Here is a 16,545-nt window from a genome sequence, read left to right on the forward strand (position 1 = left end):
CCTCTCACCGGGCTGGCGGTCACGTGACGCTGAAGGGAAGCGGGGGGTGTGCTCCGCCATGTTGGTTGCGGGCACGGCGTGCCGAAGGTCCGGCGCGTCGGGCGGGGTAGCGCGCATGCGCGGCGGCCATGGACTGGAAGCGGAGTCTGCGGGACCGCCTGGCCGCCCGTCGCGCCCGTGAGTGCCCCGGGGCCGGGGCGGCGGGCGGGGAGGGTGCCCCCGCTGTGACAAAGGGGTGTGGGGGGGTCGGGTCTGGCGGGGCGAGCGCCGCCGCGTGGGAGTGCAGGCCGCCGCGGGGCCCGACAGGTCTCGGGCTCTTTCTGTGGAGAAACAAACTACCTTATTTTAGGGGTTAGTGGCAGCAGGGGCAGGGCTGAGGAGCGCTGAGGAGCCGTGTGGTGCTGTGAAGGCCGGTTGGTCTGTAGTACGTACCTTTGTGAGGGACGGGAGGTCTGTATTCGTAAGCGAGCCCACAGAGAGCTCACGGGGGCGTATAATGGTATCCCTAATGCTACAGCATGAAAGGTGATGTTTGTGCTGTGGCTCGCAGTAAGCAGCATCTTAATCGATGCCACCACTGTAAAACACGAATGCTGTTGGCTTTGTCAGTCAAACAAGAGCACTGCGGCTTTGTCAGTCACAACCCTGTGTCTGTTACAGTTGCATACCCTACAGAGAATCAGGTGTGTGCTGTTACTGACACAGGTGCTTTGTAGATACTCAAATAGAATATATACGAGACATATTGGATGTATCTCTTGTATACATAATAGGCCTTTGTTCCATTCAGTGGAGCATTTTCAGTGACAGGACAAGAGGTAACAGGCACAAATTTGAGCATAGGAAGTTCCACCTAAACATGAGGAGGAACTTCTTTCCTTTGAGGGTGGCAGAGCACTGGCACAGGCTGCCCAGAGAGGTGGTGGAGTCTCCGTCTCTGGACACGTTCAAAACCCACCTGGACGCATTCCTGTGCCACCTGCTGTAGGTGACCCTGGTCTGTCAGGGGGGTTGGACTAGATGATCTCCAGAGGTCTCTTCCAACCCCTATCATTCTGTCATTTGTTTCCACCTAATATTTGCGTTACTAAACAGCACAGTTGTATAAGCCTCAGCGTTGAGTCCTTTTTTCAAGCTCCTTATTACATTAGAACTCTGCTTGGAGTGCAACGCAAGAATTCTTTTCTGTGTTAATCAGCCAAAAAGAGCGAACAAGAGCTAAAAGATGAAGAAATGGAATTGTTCACAAAATATTACATGGAATGGAAAGGAGGAAGAAAAAGCGGCAATACGTCATATACGAACATACCACGATTTTACTACAGGGTAAGTGAGGTATACAGATAAACTTGAGCAAGAGACTGTTCTGTATTATAAAGAAAGTTGTCCTTATTCAAAGAGACGCTTCAGCTTCAGAAGCTTAAGTAGATTGAAATCTGAATGATGTGGATTGCTAAGCATAATTTTTTGTTTTGTACAATTGTGGATTTCAGCAGTTTCAAATAATTACTAAGCATCTCATCAAAGGCTGTGAAATAGTTTCCCAATCAGGCAGTAGGCTTGTCTGTTTACTAAAGATAGGAAGTCCTCTTTCTCTTTCAGAGACAGTTTTAATTAAATTTTGACATACCAGTGTTATAAATACGTATCTTCCTGTTTCTGTTTAGACACGATGGGATGGTGCTTCATGAAAATGGTGGGTCATTAGTCTCGCAGACTAAAGATACGTCTGTTGCTTGCATCATCCAGCAGAAACGCTTGTTCCAGCAACTTATGTATGAGATGAATCAGATTGGGATGGGGAATATGGGAACACATGTTTGACATCTTGATATTGGTGGCACTTGTCAGCTTGACCACTCAGCTGCTGTCTAACCCTGCATAGTCCCATATTCCTTAGAATCATGAGTTTCTGCCATTTAAATTCTCAAAAACCTATGCTTCAGTTGATGAATATGTATGCAACCATCCAAGTTATGGTAGTGCCGTACACTTTTGCATGTAAAGGTTGGCAGAACTTTCATACTAAGTGTTTTTCTTTCTGTTTTGTTAGCCAAAACAACTCTAGTGGAAATTCACACAAACACAGTAGTAAATGTCTTTTATGTGTGAGCCCTCCTGTATTGCAACGGTGGGAAAGTGCTTTCTGGATGGGTTGTCAGGTATAAGATAGGTCTCTGTCTCTCATGTTAAAGATATCCTGCTTTAAATAAATATTTCAATATTGAAACAGTTTAAGGCAGCATGCAAGTGATATCCCTGTAGAAGAAGCAGGTTCCATACAGCATTCTGGTAGATAGGTCATTATTTTCTGTTAAGTAAACATCTTCATCAGAGTGTGTGACTCAGGACTACCTAATGTTGTCCCAAGTCTGGGTTCTTTGCCCTGGTGTGCAAGCCGATAACACACAGAGCAGAGGTATTTCCAAGTTCATTCCATTAATGCACAGAAATGGGGTGCTTGTCACAAGGGAGCACACCATTGTTTCAAATATTTCCCTTTTTATACACTGTTTATTACATATTCTAACAATTAATACATATTCATTGTTATTCTCTTTAATGACTGGTCAATATTTCTTCTCTTCCTATGTAAATTAGTGCACAGACTCTCTTTTCTTCTTCCATTGTTCTCTTTTGAGTAGGTGGTCAATGAGTTGGTGGTCGCCATCTCCCCCTGCTGAAATTACATTTTAGCTACTTCTCCTCTAATCTTGGCAGTTCTAGGTGGTTTTTCTCGGTTTGCTGGCCAGGCCTACAGTTCATCATTCTCTTGACAGAGATATCCTGCTTATCCACAAGGCTACGTTTTCTAATAGTTACTTCCTTAATTTAATCTTAGATAAATCATGCCTAGTTACTATTTCTCTATAAATGATCAAATATGGTTGGGGCCATATAGAGGACTTCTAGCAGCAATGGCAGGTTCCCTTGGTTGCTTCGATTACATGTTACATTTAATTTTGCTAGTTAATATCAGTTTTCCTAGAACACTAAGAGTACTTGCTAGATGTATGGTTTTTTGAATGGTACACACACACACGCATCCCCAAAAATTAAAATGCCACAATGTTTCTAGCTGCCAGCTGAAGATGAAGTCTTGCTTCAGAAATTAAGAGAAGAATCTAGAGCAGTCTTTCTGCAAAGAAAAAGTAGAGAGCTGTTGGATAATGAAGAGCTGCAGGTAAGAAAATATTTTCTGTATATCTCGCTAATGACTTCAGACAAGACTTCCTCTTTCTGCAGAGTTTGATTATCTCCTGTCTGTCCACAGGCTGTTGTGGTAAAGGGCTTTGTATTTGGGCACATTGGCTGGTTGTGAAGAAGAGCTTCAGCTAAAGCTGAAGTACTGCATGGTCTTGGGCTGGTAACATCAGTGTAAAGCTTACTCATTATGATATATATGAGGACTAAATCAATGGCTTCTGGTTTTCCAGCACATTTCAACAATTTCACTAGTTGGACCAGAAGAAGAAATAAGTTCTGTTTATGTATCACTGAGAGAGACTCCAAAGATGGTTGAGTTTACTGCAGTGCAAAGACAAAAGGGATGTGACCCTAGAAATCCTAGTGAGAGAGAGAGTGTGTGTGTGTGTTTAACACCAGTTGAGAGCAGTGGAAATACCGCTTGCTTGCTTTTCTGTCTGAACTGACGATGTGTACTGAGTAACTAAAACAACCTTGCAGCAAAACCACATTTTTGCTGCATTTCTTAGATGCTCTGTCTTAAGCACATTGACATATCTAGAGAGATATTTTCTTAATCAAATATAAATGCCTTTTAAGAATCTATGGTTTCTACTGGACAAACATCAGACATCACCAATGATTGGGGAAGAAGCAATGATCAACTATGAGAACTTCTTGAAAGTTGGTGAAAAAGCTGGACCTAAGTGCAAGTAAGGCTTTCTTCTCTTGCATATGCTTACTTTGACTAAATCTAAGTGCTGCAGTAACTTTCAGTTGCTAAAATAGATGGAAACTAAAGGTGACATAAAATCATGCCCATGCAGTTATTGATGAACTAGTTGCTTTGCATCTTTGCAAGGGGGTATTGCCCTCCATCTGTGAGGGAACTTTTTTAGATAGAGATGTCTGCAAGAGGGGTACTGCATCCTTTTGAAGAAGAAATTCTTATCAACATGAGCATTTTTATGATGTGAGTGGCCAGTAAACAGCACATTTTGTATTTGAAGAGGAAATCGTGTCTCCAGTGATAGTGCCCAACCTTCCTTGATGGAAAACTTCCTACCAGATGTTCTGTGTACAGCATACAGTGAATATTCCTTCTTTATGCCCCTGTTGGAGACTGCTGTTGTGCACATATCTTTGTGATTGGGTTTTGGGCAGAAGCAGATTAGTTTTCAGTACTGGCAGTTCCTTTTATATGCATCTTGTTGTAGAAGACTGGAGGCTATGGAATATATCGTACTAAAGAGAAATTAAATTGAATGAAATCTCTCAAAACTTCCACATCACTGAAGAGTCTCATGAGCAGCAAAGGCAGCTGCTTTTTATTGAGTTTACCATTGTTACTTGAAAGAATCCCACTTGATGGGTGTAGTGTAGCAAATTAATGTCTTTGAACACGTGCTGTGTTGTTAAAACAGTATTTTAAAGTGTCTGTAGGTTTTGGATACTGTAACTGGATCTGTCAGTGCAGCATAATCAGATGCACAGAAGTAGCTTTGTGTTTATGTTTTACAGGCAGTTCTTCACAGCTAAGATCTTTGCTAAATTACTCCATAATGATCCTTATGGAAGGATATCTATCATGCAGTTTTTCAATTATGTCATGCGAAAAGGTTAGTTGATGCTTCTTCTGTGTTAATGAGAAGTTTTTTTATTTTCAAGGCTATTTTTGAGCTTTATTAATTACTTGCTGCTCTCTTCACCAGCAGTGAGATCTAGCCATTGATTGCTAATGCCGTTTTCCTGGAGGCTTGGGGTCTATTTTTGCTGGTTACTAGGAGGTGGGAGTTCACCCTACCTCTGAAATCCACCTCTCCTCTCAGACAGAGACATCCTTGATCTGTTTGTTATATATATTGTCATTCTGATTTCCGTTATTTAGGTAGTACTGTGAAGAGCAAAACAGTAAAGTTATGTGGCGAGTGTGATTCTAGCCACTGTGATCAGTGTCTGGCAGATAGCTTTGTTTGTGGTTTTTCTTCCTACAGAGTGGTGTTATCTGTTTTCTAACTGTTGTTGTCAAATATGTCAGTATGTTCCTGTGCTTGTCACTATAGCCTTACCGTATTTTCAGCTATGTTTTATTATAAATAACCACTTGGGCAGGTTTAATTTTTAAAAAAATTTCTATTACATCTTCTTTAAAAAGGTAAGGATGGCTAGCAGAAAGGAAGGTTGCTTCGTTGCCTTGTCCCCTGGCTACTGTGTTCTTAGGTCTGGTAGAGCCTTCAGGAGGGGCAAATGGCACCTTTCTGCAGAGCAGCTCAGCTTGTTTAACTTAAAATCTTGTGGTGCAAGGGATGAGAGATGCATTGAACAGGAAACCTGGTGAGTAGATGTGCAGAGTAATGGGAGTAACAGTCCCATTTGCAACAAACTGCAAACCCAAAAGCTCCAGGGTAGGAGACTTGTGAAGAAGTCTGTGAAAACTGTATTTGTTTCAAAAAGGCCTAGATGGACACAATGGAGATTCTTTCAGAGCTCTTTATTTCATTTGCTTCACACACAAGTTTTAAATCTTGCGTATTTATGGTGATACCTTTTTTCCTAAAAAAAAAAAAAAAAAAAACCAAAACAAAACAAAAAACACCAAAACAAACCAACCAAACACAGGCAAACAAAAAACCCCACCAGATTTAGAGACTGGAAGCCTTTTGGCCTGTCCCGTCTCAATCAGATTTCATTTTCAGTCTCTGGCCAATGTAAGGTCCCATTGCAGTGTTTGTTTGCAAGTCCCTCTGTGGTTAGTTGAATAAGAACCCTGGTTTTTGTTAGTTTACAGCACTGGAATTGCCTAATAAAGTTAGTTCAGTAGCATGTCTGTGCAGTATCTGAGATCATTTCTATTGTCTGTTGTACAGCATTCCGTATGAGGGCTAAAAACCAGGCCAGGTATTAAAGGAAGAAAAGACTTAAATTCCTATAGGAATTTTCAGTTATTACATTAGATTTGAATTAGTGATTTCTATCTGTATTTACTCCTAAATGTCCTTCACTGGCACTGAAGGGAGAGGAAAAATAACAGATGAAGACACTTCTGCAGCTGCTTGAGCTGATTCAAGTTGGGGAAGTGCAGTCCCACATTTCACCTTGTTTTGATGAAGCTCACGGTCAACCTCCAGCGTGGTGCTGCAGCAGGGAAGAGGCCATATCGCCCTGAGCTTAAAACATCTTAAACTGCTGTGCCTCAGGTGCCTGGTGGTATTCTCTAATTGGCTGAACTCATTAATGAGCTTTTGGGGGTTTTCTTTTATATGCTTGTTAAAGTTTTAGGAATAGCTGCATGTATTCACATACTTGTGCTGAACATGTAGCATTCTCCTTCCTACTTCCAGCTGGAGGATTTCCTACAGTCCATGGGTTACAGCTTTTCTTCCTCTTTCTTAATGATCTACACAGTCCTTTTGGGAAGGGAGGAGAGAATGGTGATGTTAACTGAATAATGGTGAAGCATTTCCCAAAGCACCATCTGCCTCCAGTAATGCTCCCGCTTCAGGAGGAAAGGTGGTCGAGTCTGTGTGCTTTGTCCAAACAAGTCAAGCCTAGTAAAATTGTCTTGAATCACTTCAGGGTGTATGATGCACTTACCTTTAAACTTCAGCCAACAAAAAAACAGCCTCACTCTATAACCTCTGTCATCTCTGAGTGATACTTAGGCCACTTGAAAAACACTTAACCTTGAAGAGATAAATGTTGGTATGAAGCATGGCTTGTATTTTGTAAGAGGAACTTTTAAACTGTTTCTGTGTAAAATGCAAGTTAAATTTAACATGGAGTGTGTGAATGATTGTTTTTATGCCTAATTTGTAGTCCCTCTCTGTTACTGTGTTTTAACAGTGGCCTCAAGCACATTGTCCCATGGACTGTCTGATTAACGCACCTTCTCATTGCAAAAATAGATGCTTGTGCTATTCTAATTCTTCTGTTGTAACTCAGAAGTGAGGGCAGGACCTTTGGCTGTAGCTGCAGCGTCTCATGCTGCACAAGGGGTATAGCAATCTGACAAGCAATCTGTGTATGACATCGTACAGCTGTTTTTAATGCAGTGAAAAACGTGCTGCCACACTTATCTCTAGGTCAGCGAGAGAGAACGAAGCCATGTGATTCCATGTACCGGATGAAATGTGGTGTCTGCTCAGCCATTTCTCACATGTAGTTATTATAAGGCAGACTTAGCCACACCGTACCATGTATTGCCAGTGACTCTTACCAACTTAGAGACTGAAACCGCGTTTTTAAGCAGGGCTGGTACATACCAGGGTTCTCCTTAAATCTCAGAGAAATGGGAAACGCAGAGGGGCACTTAACGTCCGCCAGTGCCTTGGGGCCTTTAGAATAACTTCAAATTTTGGTAAGGCCTCAAAAACTCCCTAGGTCTCTTGCTTTGTAATTCTGTTTTCTGTTTTACAGTATGGCTTCATCAGACAAGAATAGGTCTCAGTTTATATGATGTGGCAGGACAGGGCTACCTCAGAGAATCAGTAAGTAAATTCTTCATTAGCTAATGTCTGTCTGTACTCAAATGACGGAGCATCAGAAAGGCTCCAATTTTCTTTCAGTCTTATCTCATAAAAGCTTGTATCGTAATCTAGATTTGTGGTGAGCACGTTTGTTTGGATAAATAGTAATCTCTATATTCTAGAGATTTGGTGGTGAGAGTGCTGCTAACCTTTTTAACATGGGTAATTCGCTGAAAAATAGATTGTAGATATCAAGGTTTCATGCCATTAGCACTTAACCTGATTTAGTAGGATATAGTATAAATCAGAAAAAGGAGGCTAGAGTGGGCCTCAATGGGTTATTCTCCTGTTCTAGCATGAGTTAATATTATAAAATAAATAAGAACGTTCTAGTTACCACTCTACTTAAAAAATATCTATTAAAGAATATTCAGCAATAGGATAATCTGATTAGGAGTTATGCATTGGTATTTGAAAAAGGTACGGTTGAATGCATTTGTATTTATGTGTAAATATCATCTACTTTGTTAACATTCTGCTTTATTTGTAGACCATTTCAGTCATGGCATCACATGTGCATATATATGACCTAGGATTTCTTGCATGGAGATAGAAGCTTTTTTTGCCTGCTTTTATGCTCTTTCCTGTTGCAGGATTGTATTTTTAACAAAATATACTTGAAAATCAGGGTGGAATATAGCAAATAAGCAACAGTAGTACTGTTTAAAGCTTGTTTTCTTTTCTTTCGTAATTGTGCAGGATTTAGAAAATTATATTTTGGAGCTCATCCCTACTTTGCCGCAACTGGATGGCTTAGAAAAATCTTTTTATTCCTTCTATGTCTGCACAGCAGTTAGAAAGTTCTTCTTCTTTCTGGATCCTCTCAGAACAGGTAGGTCCATGGTTTCAAAATTCCTAATATGTGGGAGTATTTTCACTTTTAAAATGTTTCCACTGAAGCTGCTTGTTTTTTCAAAGTAATATGTAGTTGTCTTTGTAGGCTTTTGTTCAGCAGTCTTGTATTTGAAGATTAATCTCCTCTGAAGATCGTGAGTCTTTATGTGGGTCTAATAGAATTTTTATGAGATACCCATCGGTTGTGGTACTTTAGAGTTATCTCATAGAAACTGACAAATAAGATATTACTTCATCATAATGCATCATTATCAGTAGCTAACTTTATAAGTGTTTAGGATGAATAGAAAACACAGCAACTAACAGCAGAACTGCTTGGCAGAACATCCACCAGGCTGTGGAAATGCTCAAGAATGCTTATTGTGATGTGCTGCTTCTCTGATTAAATTTGTGTGCACCATGTAAACTCGTTAGAAAAGGTTTGCGGTTATGGCTGCTAATCCTTATTACAGATGTAGCTCCCTTGGACCACAGTTTGCTTTTTCGTATGCCCTTGATTTAAGTCACAAACCGCATGTGTTTTCAGCATCTAGCTGTGCCACTTGAAATCATCAGAGCTGTGTGGGCAGTAGCTTCTGGCAGAGGTAATTACAAGCACGCAGAGAGGGTGTGTGTGAAGTTAAAATGCCATTATTTTGCACAGCTGTTTGTGCAGTGTCTTCACACAAGTGAAAAGCTACACCAGCAGAAGTGCGTTCTGCCACCTTAGCTTTGTGTCACATCTGTAGTTTCTGAAGATGTAAAAATATCACATCACTTAAAACATTTGTTGGAATAACTTTGTTTGGAATAACTCTGTTTTGTTGTATTTGGAATAATTTGTTGGAGTCTCTTAAGTGTGCTTTCTTTGCATTTTTTATTTTACATTTTGCGTTGATGATGAACGCTAACTTTTTTTTTTAATCTAGTGTTCTGGCTTTTAAGGCTTCAGGATAACTCCTGCCATTATCAGGCTGGTTTTATTCAGTTGTTTTAAAAGGTATATTTATTTTATCTCTTAAATTACAGCCTTATCCTTGATGTTAGAAGTTGGTTTTGTTTGGTTTTGGTTTTTCAAAAAGGCTTTTTTTTTTTTTTTTTTTTGCTGCTCAGAATACTTCTTTCCCATTTAGGTGGTTCTACTTAAGAACAGTTAAACGGGTATCTTGGCTGGGCGACTGTTAAAATGTGTTTTCCTTTTCTTGTTGCAGGGAAGATAAAGATACAGGATATTTTAGCTTGCAGCTTCCTGGATGACTTACTGGAGGTAAAGATCTCGTAGCATACGCTACTGTATCTTAATTTACTCTTTCTGAATTCTAACTTTATGTTTCACTTAGTTAAGGGATGAAGAACTTTCTAAGGAAAGTCAGGAAACAAATTGGTTTTCTGCTCCTTCTGCATTAAGAGTTTATGGTAGGTTCCTTTATATATGAACACTTTCTCCCCCCCCCCCCCCTTTTTTTTTCCTCTCCTGTCTACCTTGCATGACTTAGTCACATTCTTAGTGTTATTTTTACTCAGTTTTTATCTCTTTAAATCCTCCTGATAACTTGTCTTTTCAACTCCTGTAGCCATCCTTTCAGCGTATCTTCCTGACTTTCTTTACAGTTTTGGTTCTCCACTGTTGTTCTTTACCACTGTTTTATCCTCTGTCATTTTGTGCTTGTTGCACAAGGTACAAGATTCCTCTGTAACCTCCCCTTTGACTGTTCTATTCATGCCTTTGCATGACCTTTACCTCTTTTTCATGCTTACAGCAAATCCATTTAAAATAATACGCTCTTAGCCTTCTGCTCCTCTCTCTGTATACACAGCCTTTAACTTTTGAGCTATTACCTTAGAGTAGAACTTGCTAACACCTTGTCATGGGAATCCCGCTTCCCCTCCCCCCATGTTCTGTGCTCATTTATGGTGCTCTATGAATATTACTGTGGATCTAGCGTATTCCCACTTAACTGCATTAACTTTATGATGAAAATTAAATAAATGTTTTAAAAGTGCTAAATTTTCTTTGTCTGTTGAAACAGTTCTTTGCTTATACAGGTACATTATGTTTTGCCATCCATATCTCCTCCCTAGGCCAGTACTTGAACCTTGATAAAGATCACAATGGCATGCTCAGCAAAGAAGAACTGTCCCGGTATGGAACAGGGACCCTGACCAACATATTTTTGGATCGTGTCTTTCAGGAATGCTTAACTTATGATGGTGAAATGGTAATCACATATTTTCACTTCATTCACAATATAAAAGCTTTGGCTTATTGAGACAGGAAATGTCTTATAATCAATTTCTTTAAAATAAATTAGAGTAGCTTGAGGTAAAGTCACTTTTGTTTATCATTGTTCACACAAATGACCATGCAGCAGATTAGAAAATTAATTTTCTTAAAGGCAAAGTGATTGCAGTGTGACTTAAAGACAAGTTGCTTGTTTTGAAAGGCAGAGGTGATACGAAATCCAGGCAGCCTAGGATAAAGCTTCTTGTAGATTCAATAACGTAAAGTGCATGTTGGGGAAAAAAAAAAAAGTAAAGACGTAGCAAGGCTTTTTAGTTAACATGTAATTCTTTAAAGAGAACCAAAGGCAAGTGGCACACTTGAGACTAGGGCAAGTTTGCTAATGTGTCTACTTCTGCATTAAGATGACAGTGGTTTTTGTTCTAAGCTTTCCATAGCTGTGAAAAATGGGGAGTCTAAATAAATTAGAGTTAAAATAAAAACTTGTATCTATATTTATTTTGAAAGCTTTACTTAATGTATTGCTACTCTTGTTGTCTGCATTCAGATGACCAAACTCTAAAAGCGATAAATTACAAATTCACTATACAGTCCTTCTGCCGCATTAGCAGTTTTTTGTAGAATCACAGAATCATTGAGGTTGGGAGATTCTCTTAGTTGCCCTTTATTGGACTCCATCTCTCTTTCGTATGGGGGAGACTACAACAGGACCCAGTACTCAGATGTGGCCTCAACGGTGCTGAGTAGAGGAGAAGGCTCACCTTCCTTGACTTGCCAGCGAAGCTCTTCCTAATGCAGCTCAGGACACTCTTGGCAGCCTTTGCTGCCAGGGTACTTTGCTGGTGCACGTTCAGTTTTGTTGCCTATCAGGACCCCCAGGTCCATCTGTGCAAAGCCGCTTTCTGACTAGTCATCCCCCAGCTTGTGCTGGTGCGTGGGGTTATTCTTCCCCAAATCCAGGATTTTGTATTCCCTCTGTTGTACCTGACGACGTTCCTGTCAGCCCGTTTTCCCAGCCTGCCAGGCTCCCTCTGAATGGCAACACAACTTTCTGGCGTTTAAGGTAGAGAGGGTTATTATATACATAGGACTGAAGGATTTCTGTCCTTGTCACAACTATATTTCGAATGGGAAACCAATAATCAATACTAATGGAAAAGAGAAGTGTGATACATATTTGTGATGTCTACTAAGGCTTCTAGCACATGACTTGCCAAACTACCTACTCTGGTCTAAGGATTATATACTTTAATTGGCCATATAGTTCACCATTTGGTAACGGTTGGCTTACTGCCACTGCACGTTTCATTTGTGGTAATGAAAACCTTTTATATGGCTCTTCTTCACTAGTTGGCTGTGTTCAGCAGTCTAAAGATGTATTAAACATTGTTTAAAAGTATATACCACTTGTTTAATTTGGATGTATGCTTGGAATCCTATTTTACCTCTAAAATGGCAGGATTTCCTATCGTCAGCAGTCATTAAAAACTAACTTTTCTGTTCACGTCGGTGGTAGCAGCCGTTTTCTATTTCGTGTTGTATTTTTCAGAAAATAGACTGATCCCCTACAATGAAATAGGTGCCAATTATAAAGTTCCTGCTTGCAAAATCAATTTAGAAAGAAGACTGTAATAAACATGATTGTATCTACTTTTAGGACTATAAAACCTACCTGGACTTTGTGCTTGCATTAGAAAACAGAAAGGAGCCTGCAGCTCTGCAATATATTTTCAAACTGCTTGATATAGAGAACAAAGGATACCTGAATGTCTTTTCCCTTAATTATTTCTTTAGGGTAAGTCTCTTTATACAGGTAGGCCATTTTCTGTGTTTACAGTGTTATAGCCTGTGTGCTTCTGCATGCAGATCTGCAGGAAATCACTTTAAATTACCAATACCCACTGGGAAGCTAGTAACTACTTCTAAGAAGATTTAAAATATTAAAAAAAAAATATTCCAGAACTTGGAAAGAACTCAAAAGGTATTTTCAACGTTTTATCTGCAGTTGAAATTAACTGTTTTGATTTTGTTTAGGAAAAATATTTTCTACTGATTTTTTTTTTTTAATTGAAATTGACCTGAAACTGCCTAATGCTTATCTATTAAAATCTTTATGATGGTTCTAATTGGTTATTGCCCTTTGTTTTAATTTCCACTGTAATCGTAAAATTCAGTAAAAGAAATGAAAATAATGAAAAGCAGTGATGGGCCTGTACAGCTGGGGGATTTTTCATTCAGTGTATTGATTGCAAAAAGCTTCTTGCATTTTTCATATTCTGTATCTTTATCTGTTGCTGCCAGAATAGATTTAAAATAAGCTTTTTTTTTAGTTGCTATTAAAATTAACCTAAGGCTTGTAAAGTCTTCCTCCAAATTGTGGGTTTTGTGTGAGTAGGTTTTTTTTATTCATCTTCTGGCTTATGGTGGTTTTGGTTCGGGGGGGGTCAGGTGTTTTGTTTTATTTTTTTAATAGATACCTGAGGTATCTCATGAAGGGAAATGTCATGCAGTAAAATAGTATTTTTGTTGTGGATGGTTTAGACTGAGTTATGAGTGTGATACTTTTTTCATGGACAAGATCCATCCAGTGATATCTAATCAGCCACAGGGACAAGCACTTCAATTTTCTTTATGTGGATCTTTGTATTATAACTGTAAAGATAAACAATGTCGTTGCGCTTAGCCGTATCCTCAAAGTATGATGAACAAGGTACATACTTCATTCAGCTCATTAAGTAAAGCATTCGGGCCTGCTCAAGGCATAATCTTATATCCACGTTATTTCTATATTGTAGTAAGTCTCCAGTTGAACATCAGCTTTGACAGTGACTACAACCATATCATTTTGTAAAAATAAGACTTATCTGGAAGACCTTTTCTAAAAAGGAAAGACTTTTTTTTTTTTTTTTTTTTTTTTAAAAAAAAAAAGTATTCAGGGAGGCCAGGGGCCATATCATCTGTCTGTGACTCTGATTTTAATAAAGGGTAGTAATTTACAGTTTTACAAAAACATGAATTTTAGTGTTGTCACAGTAGATAAGCGATGCTAATATGAAAGCAATTTAGCAAGGTAATTCTGCATAAGCTACTGCGCCATAGCTATTTCTGTGCATGTCTCCAGTTACATGCTTACTCTGTGGCTTAGTTACTGAAAAGATTCCTCGAGTACAGCAGACGCTTGATCATACTCCAAAATGTGTCCCTCCTATAGACTTCTGGAAATGGAATGTTCCAAGTTTTCCTTGAAATCAAGAACGGTTCTTTTGACTCTGTGAATAATCGCTTTTCTGCTAGCGTAAGCGTGGGTAGGCCTGCACCTACAGAGGCTTTGCTGATACAGCTCTGCTGACAAGGCTGTGCCGCTTGAGCTAGTGAAACAAACAGTTTTGTTCATAGCTGTTATTTGCAGGTAGAGGTTTGGTGGTGGAGTTGTTTAAATAGTACCACATTAAAAGAACTAACAGTAGGAGATACTGTGTTGCTCAAAATGAGAAATGGCCATTTCCAGCATGAACCAGGAGAACCCTGGCCAGTACCTGAACCTTCCAGTACCTGAAGGGGGCCTATAAGAAAGCTGGGGAGGGGCTGTTTGCAAGGGGATGTAGCGATAGGACGAGGGGCAATGGTTTTAAACTAGAGCAGGGGAGGTTTAGACCGTACGTTAGGAAGAAGTTCTTTACAATGAGGGTGGTGAGACACTGGAACATGTTGCCCAGAGAGGTGGTGGAGGCCCCATCCCTGGAGACATTCAAGGCCAGGCTCGATGAGGCTCTGAGCAACCTGATCTAGTCAAAGATGTCCCTGCTTACTGCAGGGGGGTTGGACTAGATGGCCTTTAAAGGTCCCTTCCAACCCAACACATTCTATGATTCTAACCCTTCCATGCATGGACAAATGCTCAAACAGAAATTTACATTGTCTCCCTCACACTATTATTTGATCAACCAGAATACAGGTTCCATTTTCAAAGTAATTGAAAGTGGGAGTAGCCACACTGCTTCATCTGTCTGCTGGTTGGTCTTTTCCCTTCTCTCTTTCCCCACTCTGTATTTCACACTTTGGCAGAAAACTGAACCTTCCGGTTTGAGTGTATCGCTATCTTAAGCTTTGAATGCTGAGCTGGTAATATTCAAGCGTCTGCATATCCCATTTGCTGGGTGCTCAAACACTGGTCATAATGAAAGCTGGATTCTTATCATACTGACTAAGAACTGGGAACCTGGAGATGGGTATCGTTGATGATGCCTTAACTCACCCCGCCTCACTTGTGGAGGAGAATTGGTTGCAAGCTGTACCGTGAACGCTTTGGCACAGGGCAATACAGCTTAAGGTGCAGAAGCATTAAAGTTTCATACAGTGTCAGTATAAATACTGCACTAACTATTCCTAACTTTTCTTCTATTTCTAGGCTATTCAGGAACAAATGAAAATCCATGGACAAGAACCAGTTTCTTTTCAGGACGTCAAGGTTAGTTTTACTGAATAGAGTACTACATGAAATATTTGAATAAGCCTTTGCTAATTTACTCCTGTTACATCATAGTTTCTAGGTTGTTGTATATTTACTTGCAGAGTAGTAGAGATGATTTGACTTGTCCTGCTCATAGGCTTGAAAATGTCTTTCTCTTCACCAGTTGCTGTGTAAGAAATCTGGTGTGCAACTGTTCTAGTAGTTTGCTTACTAACAGACAAAGTACCTGTTAAATACATGTTGCTTGATGCTCCAAGGTACTTGGTATGTCTATTTTATGATTCAGGATCATCCCTTGGGGTGGGGGGGTGGGACTGGTGACTGAAAAAACCTGTCTATAAAACTCTTTTTATTACTGCCTACTTTACGCTTAGCAGTTTTAGTACTTCAAAAATAAAATAACAGGAGCTTCTATAAAACTTAGCTCCTACAAGTGCACTGAGTTTCACGTTGCCGCTTTGAGGCCACAGCCTCCCCAGAAAAGCCAATCCTTATTTGAGATGCGGGAGCTGAGCACACTGCTCCTATCTGTAGCCAATTATTGTGCTTTGTATCTTAAACGGTTTGGGACTTAACAGCTATTTTTGTAAATCGGTGTGGATGGCACTAGTTACTCAATCATTCTGTATATGGTATAAAGTAGCCATTATTCTGCTCATTAATGTGTGGGGTTTTTTCCCCTATTTTTATACTTTTTTTTTTTTTTTTTCATAGGATGAAATCTTTGATATGGTAAAGCCTAAGGATCCTTACAAAATCTCCCTTCAAGACTTAATCAATAGCAGTCAAGGAGACACTGTTACCAGCATTCTCATTGATCTGAATGGGTTCTGGACATACGAGAACAGAGAGGTCCTTGTGGCAAGTGATAGTGACAACGCTGCTGATGTTGATGATACGTGACTTTGAACAGGAGCAGACTGTGTCCATAGAGATATCTCAGTCTGATGCACCAACTATTGGAAGCTGGAAACATTCGTTATCTGAATCAATGCCTTTTCCCTTCCATTTCCCTCCCTTTTTCCCCCCTGCCCCCCCATTTAATATAAAATGTGGTACGTAACAGGAATTGCAGAACTAATTTCTGAAACTAAAAAAGCAAGTGTTGTTTAGGAGGTAAAAATGATCTTCTTTTTTTTTTTAATAAATACTTTTGGACTTTTTCCCCTGTGTACCAAGCCCTATTCTTATTTGAATACCCTATTCTGGAATGTGAATTTATCCTGGAAGAAAGGATGTGGTTCTTGGTATCATTAGCACTGGCCTGTGTCCACTCGGCTATCCCA

The 16,545-nt window shown here is 39.8% G+C and overlaps 1 protein-coding gene across 3 annotated transcripts; it reads left to right on the forward strand.

Moving 5' to 3' along the window:
* Positions 1-42: 42 nt before the first annotated feature.
* PPP2R3C (protein phosphatase 2 regulatory subunit B''gamma) lies at positions 43-16,422 on the forward strand. 3 transcript variants are annotated; one of them, XM_063334218.1, is made up of 13 exons: positions 43-177; positions 1,199-1,326; positions 3,080-3,184; positions 3,787-3,899; positions 4,708-4,805; positions 7,603-7,673; positions 8,412-8,544; positions 9,758-9,813; positions 9,887-9,962; positions 10,593-10,765; positions 12,446-12,583; positions 15,197-15,256; positions 15,974-16,422. In XM_063334218.1, the coding sequence occupies exons 1-13, from the start codon at positions 129-131 to the stop codon at positions 16,160-16,162; spliced, it is 1,389 nt and encodes a 462-aa protein (XP_063190288.1). In that variant the 5' UTR covers positions 43-128; the 3' UTR covers positions 16,163-16,422. The 3 variants fall into 3 exon arrangements, with proteins under 3 accessions (XP_063190288.1, XP_063190290.1, XP_063190289.1); XM_063334220.1 differs by having other exon boundaries at positions 10,629-10,765; XM_063334219.1 differs by having other exon boundaries at positions 3,817-3,899.
* Positions 16,423-16,545: the final 123 nt, after the last annotated feature.

Source organism: Chroicocephalus ridibundus, chromosome 4 (genome assembly GCF_963924245.1).
Source record: "Chroicocephalus ridibundus chromosome 4, bChrRid1.1, whole genome shotgun sequence".
Classification (NCBI taxonomy): Eukaryota; Metazoa; Chordata; class Aves; order Charadriiformes; family Laridae; genus Chroicocephalus; species Chroicocephalus ridibundus.

Excerpts from the sequence above, each read along its gene's own strand:
- PPP2R3C (XM_063334218.1), top strand. The coding sequence starts at position 129 with ATGGACTGGAAGCGGAGTCTGCGGGACCGCCTGGCCGCCCGTCGCGCC. Across the intron at positions 7,674-8,411 it reads AGGGCTACCTCAGAGAATCA|GATTTAGAAAATTATATTTT; the intron begins GTAAGTAAATTC and ends GTAATTGTGCAG. Across the intron at positions 12,584-15,196 it reads CCCTTAATTATTTCTTTAGG|GCTATTCAGGAACAAATGAA; the intron begins GTAAGTCTCTTT and ends TTCTATTTCTAG.